The following is a 15,838-nucleotide window of genomic DNA, read 5'->3' on the forward strand; positions in this document are numbered from 1 at the left end:
GGTCTGTGAAATCTTAAGATCAATTATTGATTAATGTAGGGCAGGTGCTTTCTTTCAACTGGGAAGAAAATGTAACCAGAAGCACAAATTACACTTCTTGTCTTAGATCAGGACAACAAGGATCTTGGATTCTATTTCTACTAGCTTCCTGGGTAACCTTGGGCAAGTTATTTGACCTCTCTATGCATTAGTTTATCCACATACTTACCTACCTCACAGTGGTATTGTGAGTCTTAATTAATACTGAAATATCCAGATAGTAGGCTTTATATAAATGTAAGGTAGTATTCTCTCCTTCATGCACAAAGGCAACTACAAGCTACCTTGCATGGAAAGAGGTAGTAGCTTAACAGAGCTTTGACTACAAAGAGCAAATATGCTGTAAAAATAGAAACACATATGTTAAAGCTGACCCTAGGCAGTGTGTTGCACCCAAATACTTATAAAAAGGTTAATAGATATGACTGGATGTAGACGGATATGGTCTGAATTTTGATTACACACGGGCAGTTATTAAATATCTCCTTTAGAGAATTCATCTCCAAAAGCCAATGTTGCTTTTTCATTTTGAACTTTGATGAACTGTCTCAATTCTGACTCTCACATCTGCTGAGCTGCAATTGATTGAAGGCCAATGCTTCTGAAGGAGAGAGGAAAATCAATATGAAATGTAAAGGGAGAGGTCAAATTGAACTGGTTTTCGCAGTTGGCTTGTATACGCGCTGAGGACTAAAAGGACATTTCAGCAACTGAACAAAGGGAGATACCAAATGAGGGTTTCTACTGCTGAAAAGTCAAGAAACTGAATTTTGTTTGCTTCTTAATTGTATTAGGAATCTCAGGTGGGAGCTGATGCCACAGGATAGTGGGACAGTGCAAAGAAACAGTGGAATTTAGGGAAACTGCTGTTCAAAAACTTAAGCCCTCCATATAGAAATATACAGTTTTCCTCCCAATCTACTTTTTTTATAACCTAACAATATGTTGTAGATATGCAGCTATAATCATGCTCTATGAAGATCAAAAGCATTAGTTTGCACTTCATTTCTCATCACCTCAGTGAGGTTAGATCCTGAAATATGCGGAGAAAGTACTGTCTGGATCTAGTTTATTAGGGTTAGGACTCAATGGCACCATGTTTGTGCGATTTGTTCTTGCAATATTCTCACATCTTGAATGCTAGAAATCTCCTGAGATGCTTGTAAGATATGGAACTGGAAAATAGGTCCCCTCAGAACCAAAACTACAGAGTCAGCTGATTCAGATCTAGATTTTCAAAGAGGTTTGAATTCCAAACTTATGGCCTGTCTCCAATAACAGTTTTATTGTTGCTTATTAGTCTATGAAAGGACATGTGAGCTTCTCAGGTCACTAAGAATTACAGTACAATATTAACCTGCTTTACATTGTCTTCCAACAACAACACACTTGTTTTTAGATTCAAATAACCCTTTAAAAGTGTTGCACCCACAGGTGTTAGAATAGCTTTTGGGATCTGTGAATTCAAAAATATGTAAATCCACGGTGCTCTAAAAGGTGATGAATTCTAATCACCAGCAACTGGGTAGGATATTGGCAGATATTATGACTTGAGCAATAGAAGGCACAAATATCCTTGCATATTAAATCTACTGAAAGAAGATACATGCACTTACAACTTCCAGGCTTGTCCTTTTGGGATTGCTAGGAGAAGATGCTCATCCTTTGAAATATCTCTAAACTCATTAATAAAAGAGATGCCACAATGTATCAGCGTTATGGGCCTATAGCATATCATATGGGTCTATAATATATGTTTGGAGCGGTGTGAAAACTGCAAAACTGTATTTTCAAAAATTCTTGTGGATAAAACACACTCATCTGCTTCGCTAGCGTTCATGACCCCTTATATTTCCATATCCACAAACATCCCAGTCATCAAGTTTTTAATTGTGGAATTATTGGTGGGAAGTGAATACTAGCCAGATATATATTTTGAGTGTCCTTCCACCAGAAATACTCCCCTGGCCATTTTGAAAAGCTCCTATTGTTTGCACAATAGCAATATCGATAGATTATAAATGTTTGCAGAGAATAAAATATAGGGCATCTAATCCAGGAAGAAAAACAACATCATGGGAGTCAGGTGACCAATCATAAAGCACGAATAACCGGCCCTGAATTTATTGTGCTAACTCTTCTCTTAAATGTAGCTTGTAAACTCCTTTAGGCAGGGACTGTATTTGTTATATGTTTGTACAGTAGGGCCCTGTCCCCTAAGACACTACCACAATACAAATAATAACAATGTGTATACTGATTCATTTGTAAAAAAATGATTCACTCACACAAACTATTCATTGAACAATACTGAATTACGAACAAACTCCTAACCGTTTCATAGACTTTAAGGCCAGAAGGGACCATCATGACCACCTAGTCGGACCTCTTGCACATCACAGTCACAACTTATTTGTAAATAAACAATGAACAGAGAACCAGCATCAATTAGCTGGATACATTATCAGCAATTAATAATTCCACGAGCTCTGCTGAGGTTAAATCTGAAATTAGAGAAAAAGATGTGATATAAGAACATAAGAATGGCCATACTGGGTCAGACCAAAGGTCCATCTAGACCAGTATCCAGTCTTCTGACAGTGGCCAGTGCCAGGTGCTTCAGAGGAATGAATGGAACAGGAAATCATCAAGTCATCCATTCCCTGTCACTCATTCCCAGCAAACAGAGGCTAGGGACACCATCCCTGCCCATCCTGGCTAAGTCATTGATGCACCTATCCTCCATGAATGTATCTAGTTCTTTTTTGAACCCTGTTATAGTCTTGGCCTTCAAAACATCCTCTGACAAAGAGTTCAACAGGTTCACTGTGTGTTGTGTGAAGAAATACTTCCGTTTGTTTGTTTGTATAAACTCTCACGTTCCAGGGCATAACCAACCATTAACTTGTGGGGGGTTAGGAACAAAATTTCCCATGTGATCTGCTTATTCCAAATTGTCCACTCCAGGGTTTGTTTTTCTTGTTGTTGTTTTGCACCTTCTTCTGTGACAGCACACTGGCCTCATTGGACAAGAGGTCTGAACTAGAGGAGGATGAGTAACAGATTTTTGGTTAATTGGCAATTTCAAAAAGTCTAAAAAAATTCATTTTGGGTTGGACGAACATTTTGTTTTGATAAAATCAAAATGTTTTGTTTGGATTCTGACCATTTTTAAATGCCACTGAATTTTTAGAAACAAAATATTTTAGAAACAAAAGTAATTTCAAACTGAAAAAAAAAATGGAAACATTTTGATTTTTTTTGGTACTTTTCCCAAAAAGAAAAATTCAGTGAAACTGATATGAATTAACAAAATGTTTCAATGTTGCCAAATCTGCATTTTGTGCTGGAAAAAGATTTGGTCAAATTTTTTTTGTCCAGCTCTCACCTGAACCAGTATAGCAATTTCTATGTTCCCAGATATATGGGATTGATAAACATTGCACCCTAGGGGGTCTCAATGCAATAAATCTGATGCTGTACTGTCAAAGCAGCACAAATAATTTTTTACATCCTACCATCTGTTCCCTCACTACTCCCAAAGTCTGCAGCACTGGGTTCCAGCGAGGGGGCCTTCTTGCTTGCAGAGCTGCTAAAGATATGCATGATGCTGGAGCAAGATAGTGCAGGCCTGGAGAAAGATGTGGATTTTGTTCCCTCTGGTTTAGACATTCATTTCATATCAACCACAGCAAAAACCAAGACATCAGTACTGAGGGAAGGGAAGGGACGAGTAAATGACCTCACCACATCTCTACGAAGGCCAGAAAGACCCAATGAAATGATCATTCTTGACTTTATCCTATGAAAAGCAGTTTTGAGAAATACCACAGTGGGAAGCGATATGACCTGAAGCCCGTGTGTGAACACGCAGACTGGAATCTGAATTTTCAAATGGCACCTAGTTTTATAGCAAGCTGAAACAGACCCCTCAGATGCAAACACTCCAGAACTTTGGGGAGTTTGAAGGTTGGACGTCAGACTGAATTTTGAGCCTAATTTTAAGCAAAACCATCCCATTCGAATTTAACCGCATTTTTTATTTCTTTAATTGGGTTTTTGGGGGCTTTTTTAGCTAGCATTTAGTGACCTGGTGCCACTGAGCCCTAGGTCTGGTAGAAATGAGATCCTACAATCAGAGTTCTCCTTCCTTTATTTACTCTCTCCCCCCCTCCATCACAAAACACCCTTATGTCACAATTCTGGTGAAGTGCTGGAAGTACTCACATTTGGAGTGTCGGTCACAAAGGGCAGATGCCCGCATGTCACATAGCCTTATTGTCCCTTTGCTGCTACTGTACACAAAGGTGTTGCAGTGGTGTGGATGGAATTCTGCCGCAGTGATCACCTCCGTTAGCTCCTCCATGTTGGCTGGCTTTATATCTACGATATCTGAAACAGGCAAGTCAAGGAAAAACAAACAGCAGGAGCCAGTGCTGTTAACATGCAGCCCTGTGGTTATTAATAATTCTGGCTTTCTTTATTATGCATCGTTTAACTGGGGCACTTTGTTTTTGACAGCGAGTATGAAGACAGGGTTCAAATCTCTGCTGTTTTAATCCTGAGTGATAAAGTTCTGCACCAGGAACTCTCAGCAAAGCCTTGTATGCTAGCTCTAGAAGGGATTTTCTGTTCTCTTTTTCTATATTTCTGAATGGCTGTGGTTCCATGTTAGATTATATGTAAATAAGCAGCTCTTGGGCGCTATGCTAATATACACTTCATCATCTGAGGATCACAATGGCATCATTATCCATTTTACAGATGGGAAAACTGAGGTTCAGAGAAGTGAAGTGACTTGCATAAGGCCTCACAGTGAGTGACAGGTCTACAGTAATCTGTCTACAGCAGTGGTTCTCAACCAGGAGTATGCATACCCCGGGGGTTCACAGAGGTTTTCCAGGGGGTACATCAACTCATCTAGATATTTGCCTTTTTACAACAGGCTACATAAAAAGCACTAGTGAAGTCAGTAACAAGAAAAAATTCCATATAGACAATGACTTGTTTATACTGCACTATATACTATACATTGAAATGTAAGTACAATATTTGCATTCCAATTGATTTATTTTATAATTATATGGTAAAAATGAGAAAATAAGCAATTTTTCAGTAATAGTGTGCTGTGACACTTTTGTATTTTTATGTCTAATTTTGTAAGCAAGTAGTTTTTAGACAAGGTGAAACTTGGGGGGAACTCAAGAAAAATCAGAGTCCTGAAAGGGGTACAGTAATCTAGAAAGGTTGAGAGCCACTAGTTCGCAGCATTGATCTAACCAGTAAAATATACTCCCTCTCTCTAAGCAGATTCAGCCAGGCAAGTAGTATCTTGGCTGCTTTGATCACTACAATAACTTCCTTATTTCTTTACCACTTGGCAAATATTTTCTTTTAGCACGTGTTTGTTCTGTGCTGTATTATACCACATATTGTACCTGCTCATGGCCTTAGAATTTAAGCTGTTTAGGGCCAGGACAATATTTGCCCAGAACATTTTAGCACTACGTACCCTTGATGTTGAGTATAAATTACATAATAATAAGGGATCAAGAATACCAGTCCATACATTCCCACTCCTCTTACACATATTCAGAATGCAGTGAGATACTGCTTCCCAAAAGCACTGCTCTCAAGACATACATGCTGCTACTGGGAATAAAACAGATCAAGAACTAAGGCTGGATTTTCAAACAGCCTTAAGGAGTTAGATGCACAAATCCCTTTGCATTCAATGCAAGTTAGGCATCTCACTCCCTTATACTCCTTTAAAAAGCTCAGCCTATATTTGCTATCTTTAGTGTGAATCTGGCTTTGACGGACATTGCTTTTCACTTCTCACTATTTGAATGAGGTCAATGTGAACATGCAGACTGAAAGAAACTAATGAACTAAAGAGAAATTTGTCTTTTGTTACTTTATCTATTTATCTAGAGACTGTAGCTGCTTGTAACACACGCTGTAGTGCCCTCTTTGTTCAAAAAAACTGCAAGACTCGACTCTGGCAAATTTGTCAAGGGGCAGAATAAACAGCTCTTATTACAGTTGCTGGAAAAAGAAAATAATTCCATGTGATGTAACAATGCAAGAAAAACAAAACATGATGAACAGAAAACGATTGCTCTTACAGGAAGATTTTTCATTTTAAGAAGGTTCTGCAAGTTTAGACTCAGTAAAATCCTGGACTAAAATTAAATCATCCTGACATTCAAGTTGAGCTTGAAATATCTGTAGTCAGACACACCAGATGGAGGGAGTCAGAAAGGAACCACGTCAATCACAAAGAGCCTCCTAGTGGTACAGATGAGCCTTTGATGATTGTCTCTATCAATCCGGGCCTGACACTGACTTAGTGGTCACTGGTGGCAAGCGGCTTTAGATTTCACAGTCCAATCAAAATACCCAGCATGGGACAATTTACTGACTGTGCGGGGTGGGGGGGGGGGGAAGAGGGGAATTGCACCATTACTTTCATCACCCCATGGAAAGCAAATTAAGGTCCTGCTGTTAACAGTAATTTCCAGAGAGAGGGGGAAAAATCAGATGTGAACTGCACAGGCCTGTGGGGATAGCTTCAAAACCTGACTGCAAGAAAAGCCCTTTCCTCAGTGCAGCATGGTGGGTGGGAGGGTTTAAAGAGAGGACATTTTTCCCTTTGGGGAAAAAAATGGGTGAATGTAGTGCTCCGAGACAGGAAGGGCCAATAGCACTGGCTATAACCAGGTATATATCAGTCAGGTACTCTGCCATCCAACCTCAGCTCTGCCAATGCACTTCAGTACTAATCTGTAAATGTTCTGCTGTTAGACACTTTTGGAATAAAGAATGGTCTTGAGGTTAAAGTACAAACTAGGAACCAAGAGGGATCTCAGCTCAGCTACAGATTTTCTATGTTACTATTATTTGCGTTTCAGTAGAATAGGGATGTCACCTTCTCTCTCTGTGTCTCAGTCTCCTCCCCTGTGAAATCAGAATATTTTGCTCTTTGTCAACTACTTTTCATGTACAAAGTGCTTTATATGAAGGCAAATATTAGTATTTCCACTGTACAGATGGGGCAGCTGAGGCAGAGACCGGCAAACTGATTTGCATATGGTCATGCTGCAGTTCAGTGACAGAACCGGAACTATAACACCAGCCAGTGCCCTATACCCTGGATTGCACAAGGGGACTGTAATACTTAGTGTCCTCATTGGCTTCAGTGAGGTTAGATTTCTTAACGTTTGTGAAGCACCACGATAGTCCAAGATGAAAACTGATCTAGAAATACATGGTATCATATTTCTGAACCCTTTTGCAGCTTTGCCAACATCCTTCAGTTCTGATCTCCAACAACCCTTGCTATTACAGCCCTGGTCCCTGCTAAGCAGTGCCTTCGAATCATGTCAAATTGCACAATGGCTTTGTGATGTGCACAAAATCAGAACTGGAATGAGACGCCCCCCCCCCCCAAAAAAAAACCCCAAAAACCTCATTTTCACTTATGATTTAAGTAGGATTTGAGCTTAGGTCTCTAGTGGTGAAAAGCTAGCATGTTAATCCTGTGCATGCTGTTATCTCCAGGGATTTTTAGGCCTTATTAAACTGCACTGTACTTCGTGGAACAGTACATGGTGCATCACTAAGTCTGCTTTTTTAAACTAACTAAACAATTTCTCTGTTTTTTTAAGAATATACAGCAACTGAGTTTTGAGACTGGCAGTTGTTGGAGCAGCTCCAAAAACAATTGTTATTAAGAGGCCAACAATGCTAAAAACCAATTTAAAATGAGGAGGGCCCAACTGAAGTCAATGGGGTTGTGTTAGTAACGGAGACAAGAGTTTGGCCCTGGAAATCCGCTGGCAAATTAAACTTTGCAGAGTACTGTAATGGAATAAGAGGACTAGCACACCCAAAGATCTCAGATTGCTCCAGATCAAATGGAAAACCCAATATTGGGTTGCCAGAATGCATCACAGGGTTTGGGGTGGAGGGTCTGGTTGGGTTGAGCTCCTTCCTCAGGGCATTCCAACCTGGTGTACATGACAGTCTCCTGCAGGAGAGGCATTGCATCTGGGGGTGTCTCTAGGTTGTAACAGGCCATTAAAGTTTACAAATGGGTCCTGATCCCAGGAAGGTTGAGAACTGCCGCTCTAGGGGGCTAACTTTAGATAAGTAAAAAGCCAACCCCATGTGTTATATACAAGATAAAAAGAAAAGCAGTTAAAAAGCCAGTTCCAAGATTGAGCAGATTCCATGACAGTAACGCATGATTTCGAACTGAGGTAACAAGGAGACATCAATAGCACTCCATAATCTACTAGTCACCCATTGACATTCTTTTCTCACAATAATGGCTGTTTGATTAAATGGAAATTGTAGTGAAAAATCTGTTTTCATCTAAATTTGGGGGGAGAGGGAGGTAGAAAAACTGAAATCTGGAAATTTTTTTGTTTTCCAGTGAAAACCTGAAATATTTTTTAATGAAAACTAAAATTTTGATTTTATTGAGGTTTTTACCCAGGGGAAAATAATAATTTACCCACCAACCTTACAATTTACTAAATTATCATCTTTTTCTTTCCTGAGAAGTAAAACCCCAAAAAAATCTTTATTCACCCAATCCTAAAGTGCTGCTGGTTTGTCTCATCTCACCACGTGACTCTTACTATAACCTGTAAGATTATTCCCACCACACTAGTTCCTCTGCACAGTGGGAATTTTTATGCAATGTTTTGATGCAGTATTCTCGTCTCTCTTAAAACCTCTGCATAATTTTCCCAGATGGTAATAGAAGTCTCGTTCCAAAGGCAACGGCTTTATCTCCATTTCTTCCTCAGTGTGGATGACCACAGCTAAGCAGGCTATCCTCAGTGTGGAAGACCTAAGTTTCTGGGGAGTCTTTTGCTTTGGCCAGTGCCTCTCAAGGAGGCCTTGTAGATGATGTGCTTTGGGCTTGGAGAGGTGGCCATGAGTATCACTTACTAGGTCCAATGGAGATGTGCTCAATGGCTTGTGAAGCCATGAAAGAACCCACCTGCCTGCCCTAAAGGCCCAAGAGGGAGGAAGGATATTCAAGGAAAATTCTATTCATTTCCAGAGCTCAAGTATCAGGCATGCCCAGGATATATAGAGCGTCATTTTTACGGAGCCACTTTCTTGACTACCAGTGCCCTTCAAAGATATGTTTCAAAAGATAACACAGATCTGTGCGCTAAAGACCATATGAAACTAGAGGATGGAACATTCACCAGGGAAAAAAACCATTGTGGAATTAATAAATGTGGGATCCTTAAGACTATCTTACCAGCTTTCAATTAGGGTTTAAGAATGGGAAGGGAAAACGACAGGCATGCTCAGATATCTGAGCATCACCAAAACCAAACAATAAAATGAAAAAACCCACCTGCAGAAATTTCTACTTTTTTCCTAAACAAAGAATCATTGTAACTGCTTTTCTCTGCCCTTCTAGATGTGTCCGCTCCATGACTAAGCACTACCCCTGGAGCTGACTTCAGAAATAAGGATGTGTGGCATCCAAAGCACTGATCAGGAAGAATTCTAGGAAGCTGCTTTCAGGGGATGTGTCATATGCTGCCATGTGGTACTAATGACTCACTGACATCTCAGAAGGACTGCTTCATTTATGAAATACCAGTTCAGCACAGATCAGTGAATGCAATCCCCCTGGCAGAATGCACTGGAATTCAGCACAGAACAACAAGTCTCCTGCTACAGTCCTGCCAGTAAATTTCCCAGGGAACTTTTTCTGGATGGATCAGAGACCTGTGGATAGTTAAGAGAATAAACACATCAACTGCAACAAGAAAGATGGGATAATGGTAGAGAAGAGAGCAAGGCATCCAGACTGCCAATCAATCACCTGCATTATCCAAATTTATTTGGATCTCCAGCTGTAAACAGAAGCAATGATCTCTGGATATGACAACAGTCCATTATCCAAAGGACTAACCTTCCCCTTGCTGGTCTGAACTGCTGCTTCTATGATGGAGCCATAACCCTATAGACTGTGATCCGGTCAGACTTACTAAGCTGAGCAGAATGCCAAGGAGAACTCAGATGGCTACAAGGATTATTAGTGGGGATACATCAAGGGGCACTCTTTTCTCTTGGTCAGGACTGTACCAATGCCCAAGCATGGTACTAAGGAGCAATTTGCTGCTGGAGATACCTTGTCTGAATAAGATGTACCACTGAGGTCCTGGTGAGTTGTATCAATTAAAATTCTCATGGCACTTTAGGAACAGTAGAGTATCAGCATTGGTATCTTGGCTAAATTTGGCTGGGACAACTACATTCTGTCCATCTGAATTCTCTGTAGTTTCAACTGAATATGGCACTTTCTGTTCTAAACCATAATATACAGTTGCTGCACACAGGTCAAACACAAGCACTTTCCACCCTAGAGTGGCTGAATTTCAGTGATTGCCAAAATGATCCCCAGCTGGTAAAGTTTGCTGTGTGCTTTGGGGATTTCTCAGTGGAAAGCACTACATAAGTATCAGTGATTATCACCATCCCTGTTGTTATTATTTCTGATGTGACTGCTATAGGGGTGACTGGCACGGTCTCATTTGTGTATCTGCAACTGGCAACCTGTCACACACTACAGTTTATAATGAAAACTACACTATTAATATTTCCTCTCCTTATTTTCCCCAAGGCATCGGTCTTCTAAATCACCTCAGGAAACTCCCCTCCCCCACTTACACCCTGCAGGCAAAATTCAACATGTCACCCAAACTGGAAAGCAGCAGCTTGTAATGATGCCCAGCTGAGCTGTGTTCAAACTTATGGCTCTTGGAATCAGACAAAAAAGTGTGGTCGTTTAAAATTGGAGAGGAGAGATTGAGACCTTCTCAGTGCCAGCATTCTAGCTGCTATGGAAACATTTTGCATCCCCAGCAAGAACAACAGAAATAAAAAGAAAAAGGAGGTCTTGGCACTTACATTTACATACTGTCCAGACTGACACACACAAACTGTAACTAACACAGCACCAATAATAGTTGGTATTTAGGTAACACCTTTTATCTGAAGATCTCAGAGCACTTTACAGACACTGAAGACCAACAATGGCCTCCAGACACTTAGGGCAGGGCTACACTTAAAAGCTGCAGCGGCACAGCTGTAGTGCTTCACTGAAGATGGTACTGCACCCCCGGGTGAGCTTCTCTCATCAGCGTAGTTAATCCACTTCTGCAAGAGGCAGTGGCTAAGTTGACAGGAGAAGCCCTCCCATCCCCACAGCACTATCTACACCAGATGTTAGGTCAGTATAACTGTTTCACTCAGGGGTGTGCATTTTTCACACCTCGGAGCGACAGTTATACTAACATAAGTTTGTAGTGTAGACCTGACCTGAGTAAACTCTGCACCCACCACACATGTGGGACCAGATGGATGGAACAATAAAGAAGCTGCATTACCTTCTCTTACCACTAGAACTGATGCATACTAGCACAGGGCACTGAGTGAGAGAAGCCAGCACGACTGCTTTCCTGCCGGTAGAAAAAGTTGTCAACACTCTCTGAGCAGTGGGCGTGGTTCAGGTGTCCTCCTGTGGATCCCTTGCTTTGACCCTGTGACCTGGACCCCGCTCCTTGCTTTTCATTTGTTTTCCCTTTTGGTCTGATGATGCCTGGGTTGTGGCTCCTACCTCACCTGATGGGAGGGCCTTTCATTGCTTTGAAGAGCTCCACACCATCATCCTAGTTATTAGATAGGCCACCCCTTTTTACTCTGGGGCTCTCTGCTCAGTGTTCAGTATTTTTGTCCCCCCACTCCTAGCCTTACCCCTTTGTTTACTTTCTCCCCTGTAATTGTCCTCTGTATCTCTGTGGCCCCTTCCCTCTCCCCATAAGGGAAATGCCATTGTACTTTCAGGGTCCCCTACAGAGGTCAAGTAGGTTCACCCTTTTCACCAGTACCAAATTCACTTCAGAAAAAAGACAGCTGCTGCTTTCATGTCACGTCTAAGCCAGAGAACCAGACTGACCCTATGCTAGTGTGCAATACAGACAAACCTTAGATGTACATATTCTATAGGGCCAAGCCCTGAGATCGTCACTCAGTTTATACATGGATAGCACTCCCACAGAAGCAAGGCTGCCTTTGGAATTCTCTCTCCGTGGAGGAGTCTCAGAATACAAGTCTAGCAATATTCGTGGTACACATTGCAGGATACGGTGTATTCCATTTAGGTGTTCATTAATAGTTTGTTGTGTTCCTGCTTTACACTTTAATCTCTGTATGAAAAAACCTACTGACATAGGGTAACTGAATGGGATAATCTGCAATAATAAAAACAGAATTAAAATAATAATAATTATTATTAACATCCTGTTGTAAAGCAAATCAGAATGGGCTAAATTCTGAAGACCTCGCTCAGTTCTTATTCAGACCTTCCTTAGGCAAAACTTCCATGGGCTTCATTGGGAATTTTGCCTGAATAAGGAATGAACAAAACCTGCATAAGGACCTCAGCATCTGACTGACTGTGTATACACAATCATGCACAAATAACAAGAATAACCATTTGTCTAATGGTTAAAGAAGAGAAAACCTAATTCAAATATAAGAAGGATTTATAGACAATGAAAAAGAAACCCTCCAAAAGATGTAAACTCAAGGTTCAGATGAGCTCATTCTTCTCAAGTCTGGGTTCTATAAGACCATCTCCTGATTGGACAATAACTCCAGCCGGATTTATGAATCAAAGGATACTAAAACTTTGATTGGTTATTTCAAAGTTCCATAAGTTTATCCTCAGGTCATCAGCTGACATGTAGGTTTCATAGTCACTGTTTACAGATATGGAGTTGATGTGATATGTGTGCGCATTGGCAAATACTCTTCGGGGAGTGGCCTCCACCATTAGATCCATGGGCCTTAGTACAGGGACCTGGCAAGAGAAGGAACAAAAGCAAGGCATTAGAAGATAGTTTCATCATTAAAAGCGATCTCATTGCAACTTCCAGATCAGTACATTCGGCTAATATTCAAACAATCTCACCTACAGCTGAGTTAATCCAGGGCACCATACATTTATGGGGAGACCGGATTGTTCAGTGACATGAATTAGTTTTTGCCTCTAGAATTTAATCTGATCTAGATCAGGGCTGTCTGATAATTCCCATCTGGTGGTTGGTTGGTGTTTTGTATGAAACACGTTGGTGGTCTCAGCCCAGTTCTTAGTGGACAATTGTGTGCATCACATAAACCACCATTTCAGCTGGCACTAACTGGCACTCTTGTGTTATCTTTAGTCCCCAGGGATTTAATCCTGCCCTTTTCACTAACACAAATTCATTTAAGCCCCTCATCCCTCACAATTTTATACATTAATATATGCACTAGAAAGACTGAACAGTAGGAAAAACAGATGTAGAAATACCTTATATAAGGTATTGTTCTGGTTAGGTTTGAGCACAGCACTGAAAGGCAGGTACTCAACTTCTAATCCCCACTCTGGCAATGATTCCCTCTTTGGCCTTTGTCATTTAACCTTCTGCCTCAGTTTCCCCATTTGAAAAATGGAGATATTAATACTTACTAATTCACAGGGTTGTTGTGATGATTAATGAATGTTTTGAACACCTAAAGTCTAGCATAACTGCTAAATTGTTGGGGTGGTTTTTTGTTTTTTTTTTAAGAAAATTGTATCTAAATGTAGCACTCTGAACAACATAATTAAGGCTGAATCCACATGGATGGACTCCTGCACTGCATTTCTGTGCTGGCACAGGGGCCCATCTGTACAGATGTATTTACAGGCTCAGACCTCCCAATATTAATACTTCCTTCCAAACTACAGCTAGATTGCTGCTAAAGCCAGGCGCTTATTCTTATTGCAAAATGCAAATACACAGAAAAGCAAAAAATGAAAATATCTACAGTGATTCTTTTCTATTGGTTGACTAAACCTTCCCTTCCCCCAATCAGCAATTCCTTTATTCTTTGTTATTAAAATAATACTTTTTTTTAAAGGAAACCCATGTCAGCACAGATTCCTGCCCCTTTCCCCACTTTATGGTAAAACAATGGAATTGGGAGATGGGAGGAGAGAGAAAAATAGAAAAGAACATTGGAGCAGATGGGGAAAAAACTAACTGATCTACTTTTACTTGTATATTTATTAACCATAACCCTCGTAAGCCATCAGTGGATGAATAGATACAGTCAAAAACTGTGTACGCAAAGGAGGACATAAGTAATATATTTAGACATAACACTCTTAAGGCAACTTAATACAATAGAAAGGTGTCAGTCTATGCTTCCTTTTGCCAATAACCCATTCCCTCAAGCTACTTCATTACTGTGTGTATTATCTGTATGCTGCCCAAAGAGATTTCCCATGGCTGCTGAGGTGGGGATAGGGGTATGACAGCCAGGATCAAGTGACACTAGAACATAGGAACTGCCAGCTCAGAGCCTGAGCTTAATGTGATGAGCCTGCTTTCTAATTCAGCCTGACATATTCAATGATGCATCATTTGCTGTTGAAGGACTTTGCTCAGCCATCTGGGGACATAGTCTAGCATTTTGCCCAGAGACTGCAGGAAGCAGGCTGTCATTCAGACTGTCAGAAACATGATGTTTGCAAAGGTACAGAGTTCAGCTGTTACACCAGGCCTCTCTGGAAACAAAGAAGTAAATAAATAAATAAAAGGGTTTGGCATAAGAATTTCACTCAACACAACACTGATATGCAGTACAGCCACATCTTGACTGTCATGCCAACCCTCTCAAGCCACGCATGGGTTCCTATCCTCAAAGCCTGCAGTAATCACTGCGATACCAGCGCTGGTAGGTATAGGTCTGTTTTATATGGCAGCTTTTTTCAAATAAATCAGTTTTCTTGCACCCTGAGAGTGAAGTTAACAGTATCCTCAGCCAATAAACGTCTCAGTTTTCTAGTACAGAGCCAAATTCTTGGGACTCTACTCAGTTTTTACTCAGGGTATGTCTACACTAAAAACTTAAGTCTACCTATATGAGGTCGACTTACAGCCATCGCAGTACTTACTGTGGTGGTGCATGTCCACACTACCCTCCTTGGGTCGGGATGCAGGTCCTCACCAGGAACGCTTCCACCGGCCTAAGAGGGGCAGCGTGGGGAGCTGAGAGCCTGTTCTCTCAGCTCTGATGGTAGCTCTCTACTGGGAGCCTGGCTGCCCCCCCACCCCTCAGCTCCCAATTCCCCAGTGAGAGTGCGGGGGAGGAGGAAGAACAGCCCAGGGCTTCTCGCCTCCCTGTTTCCTGCTGGGAGTGGGGGGAAAGGGCCTGGGGCGTCTCAACACCGGGGAGCAGGTTCCAGCTATCTGGGCTCCTTGCCCCGGCTCCCAGCCGTGAGTGGGGTCCAGCTGCCCTGGTTCCCAGCCAGGAGTGGAATCCTGTTGCCTAGGCTCCTCACCCCAGCTCTCAGCCAGGAGCAGGGTCCAGCCGCCTGGGCTCCTTGCCCTGGCTCCCAGCCAGGAGTGCAACTGCACAGCTCTCCAGGGGCGCAGCTGGGCTCTAGCTGCCAGGCTTTCTTGTCAATTTCATGTCTTTGCTGGAGCCATGAAATTGACAAGGGCTCTAACAACTGATGCAAGTAACAGAGTATCTACACAGACACTTGTGGAGGTGAAGCTATTATGTCAGTGTGGTAGGGCATTTACATCTGCAGGAGCAAGGCTGTAGTGTAGACACTGACATAATTAGGTTGACGTAAATTGCCTCACGTCGACCTAACTGTGTAGTGTAAGACCTTCAACAGGCTGTTGTCAAGGTCTTGGTGGACCATGGTAACTATTAC

General features: G+C 41.5%; 1 protein-coding gene across 3 annotated transcripts in view; it reads right to left on the minus strand.

Moving 5' to 3' along the window:
* PPP2R2B (protein phosphatase 2 regulatory subunit Bbeta) overlaps positions 1-15,838 on the minus strand; it is a 258,060-nt gene that overhangs the window by 22,437 nt on the left and 219,785 nt on the right. For all 3 annotated transcript variants that reach the window (XM_084637730.1, XM_084637731.1, XM_084637732.1), the window contains 2 exons: positions 12,766-12,943; positions 4,267-4,431 (listed from right to left, as the gene is read on the minus strand). In XM_084637730.1, the coding sequence (XP_084493856.1) occupies positions 4,267-4,431; positions 12,766-12,943 (343 nt within the window). The remainder of the gene's footprint in view (positions 1-4,266; positions 4,432-12,765; positions 12,944-15,838) is intronic.

This window comes from Lepidochelys olivacea, assembly GCF_965140295.1.
Source record: "Lepidochelys olivacea isolate rLepOli2 genome assembly, chromosome: 8".
In the NCBI taxonomy this organism is placed as follows: Eukaryota; Metazoa; Chordata; order Testudines; family Cheloniidae; genus Lepidochelys; species Lepidochelys olivacea.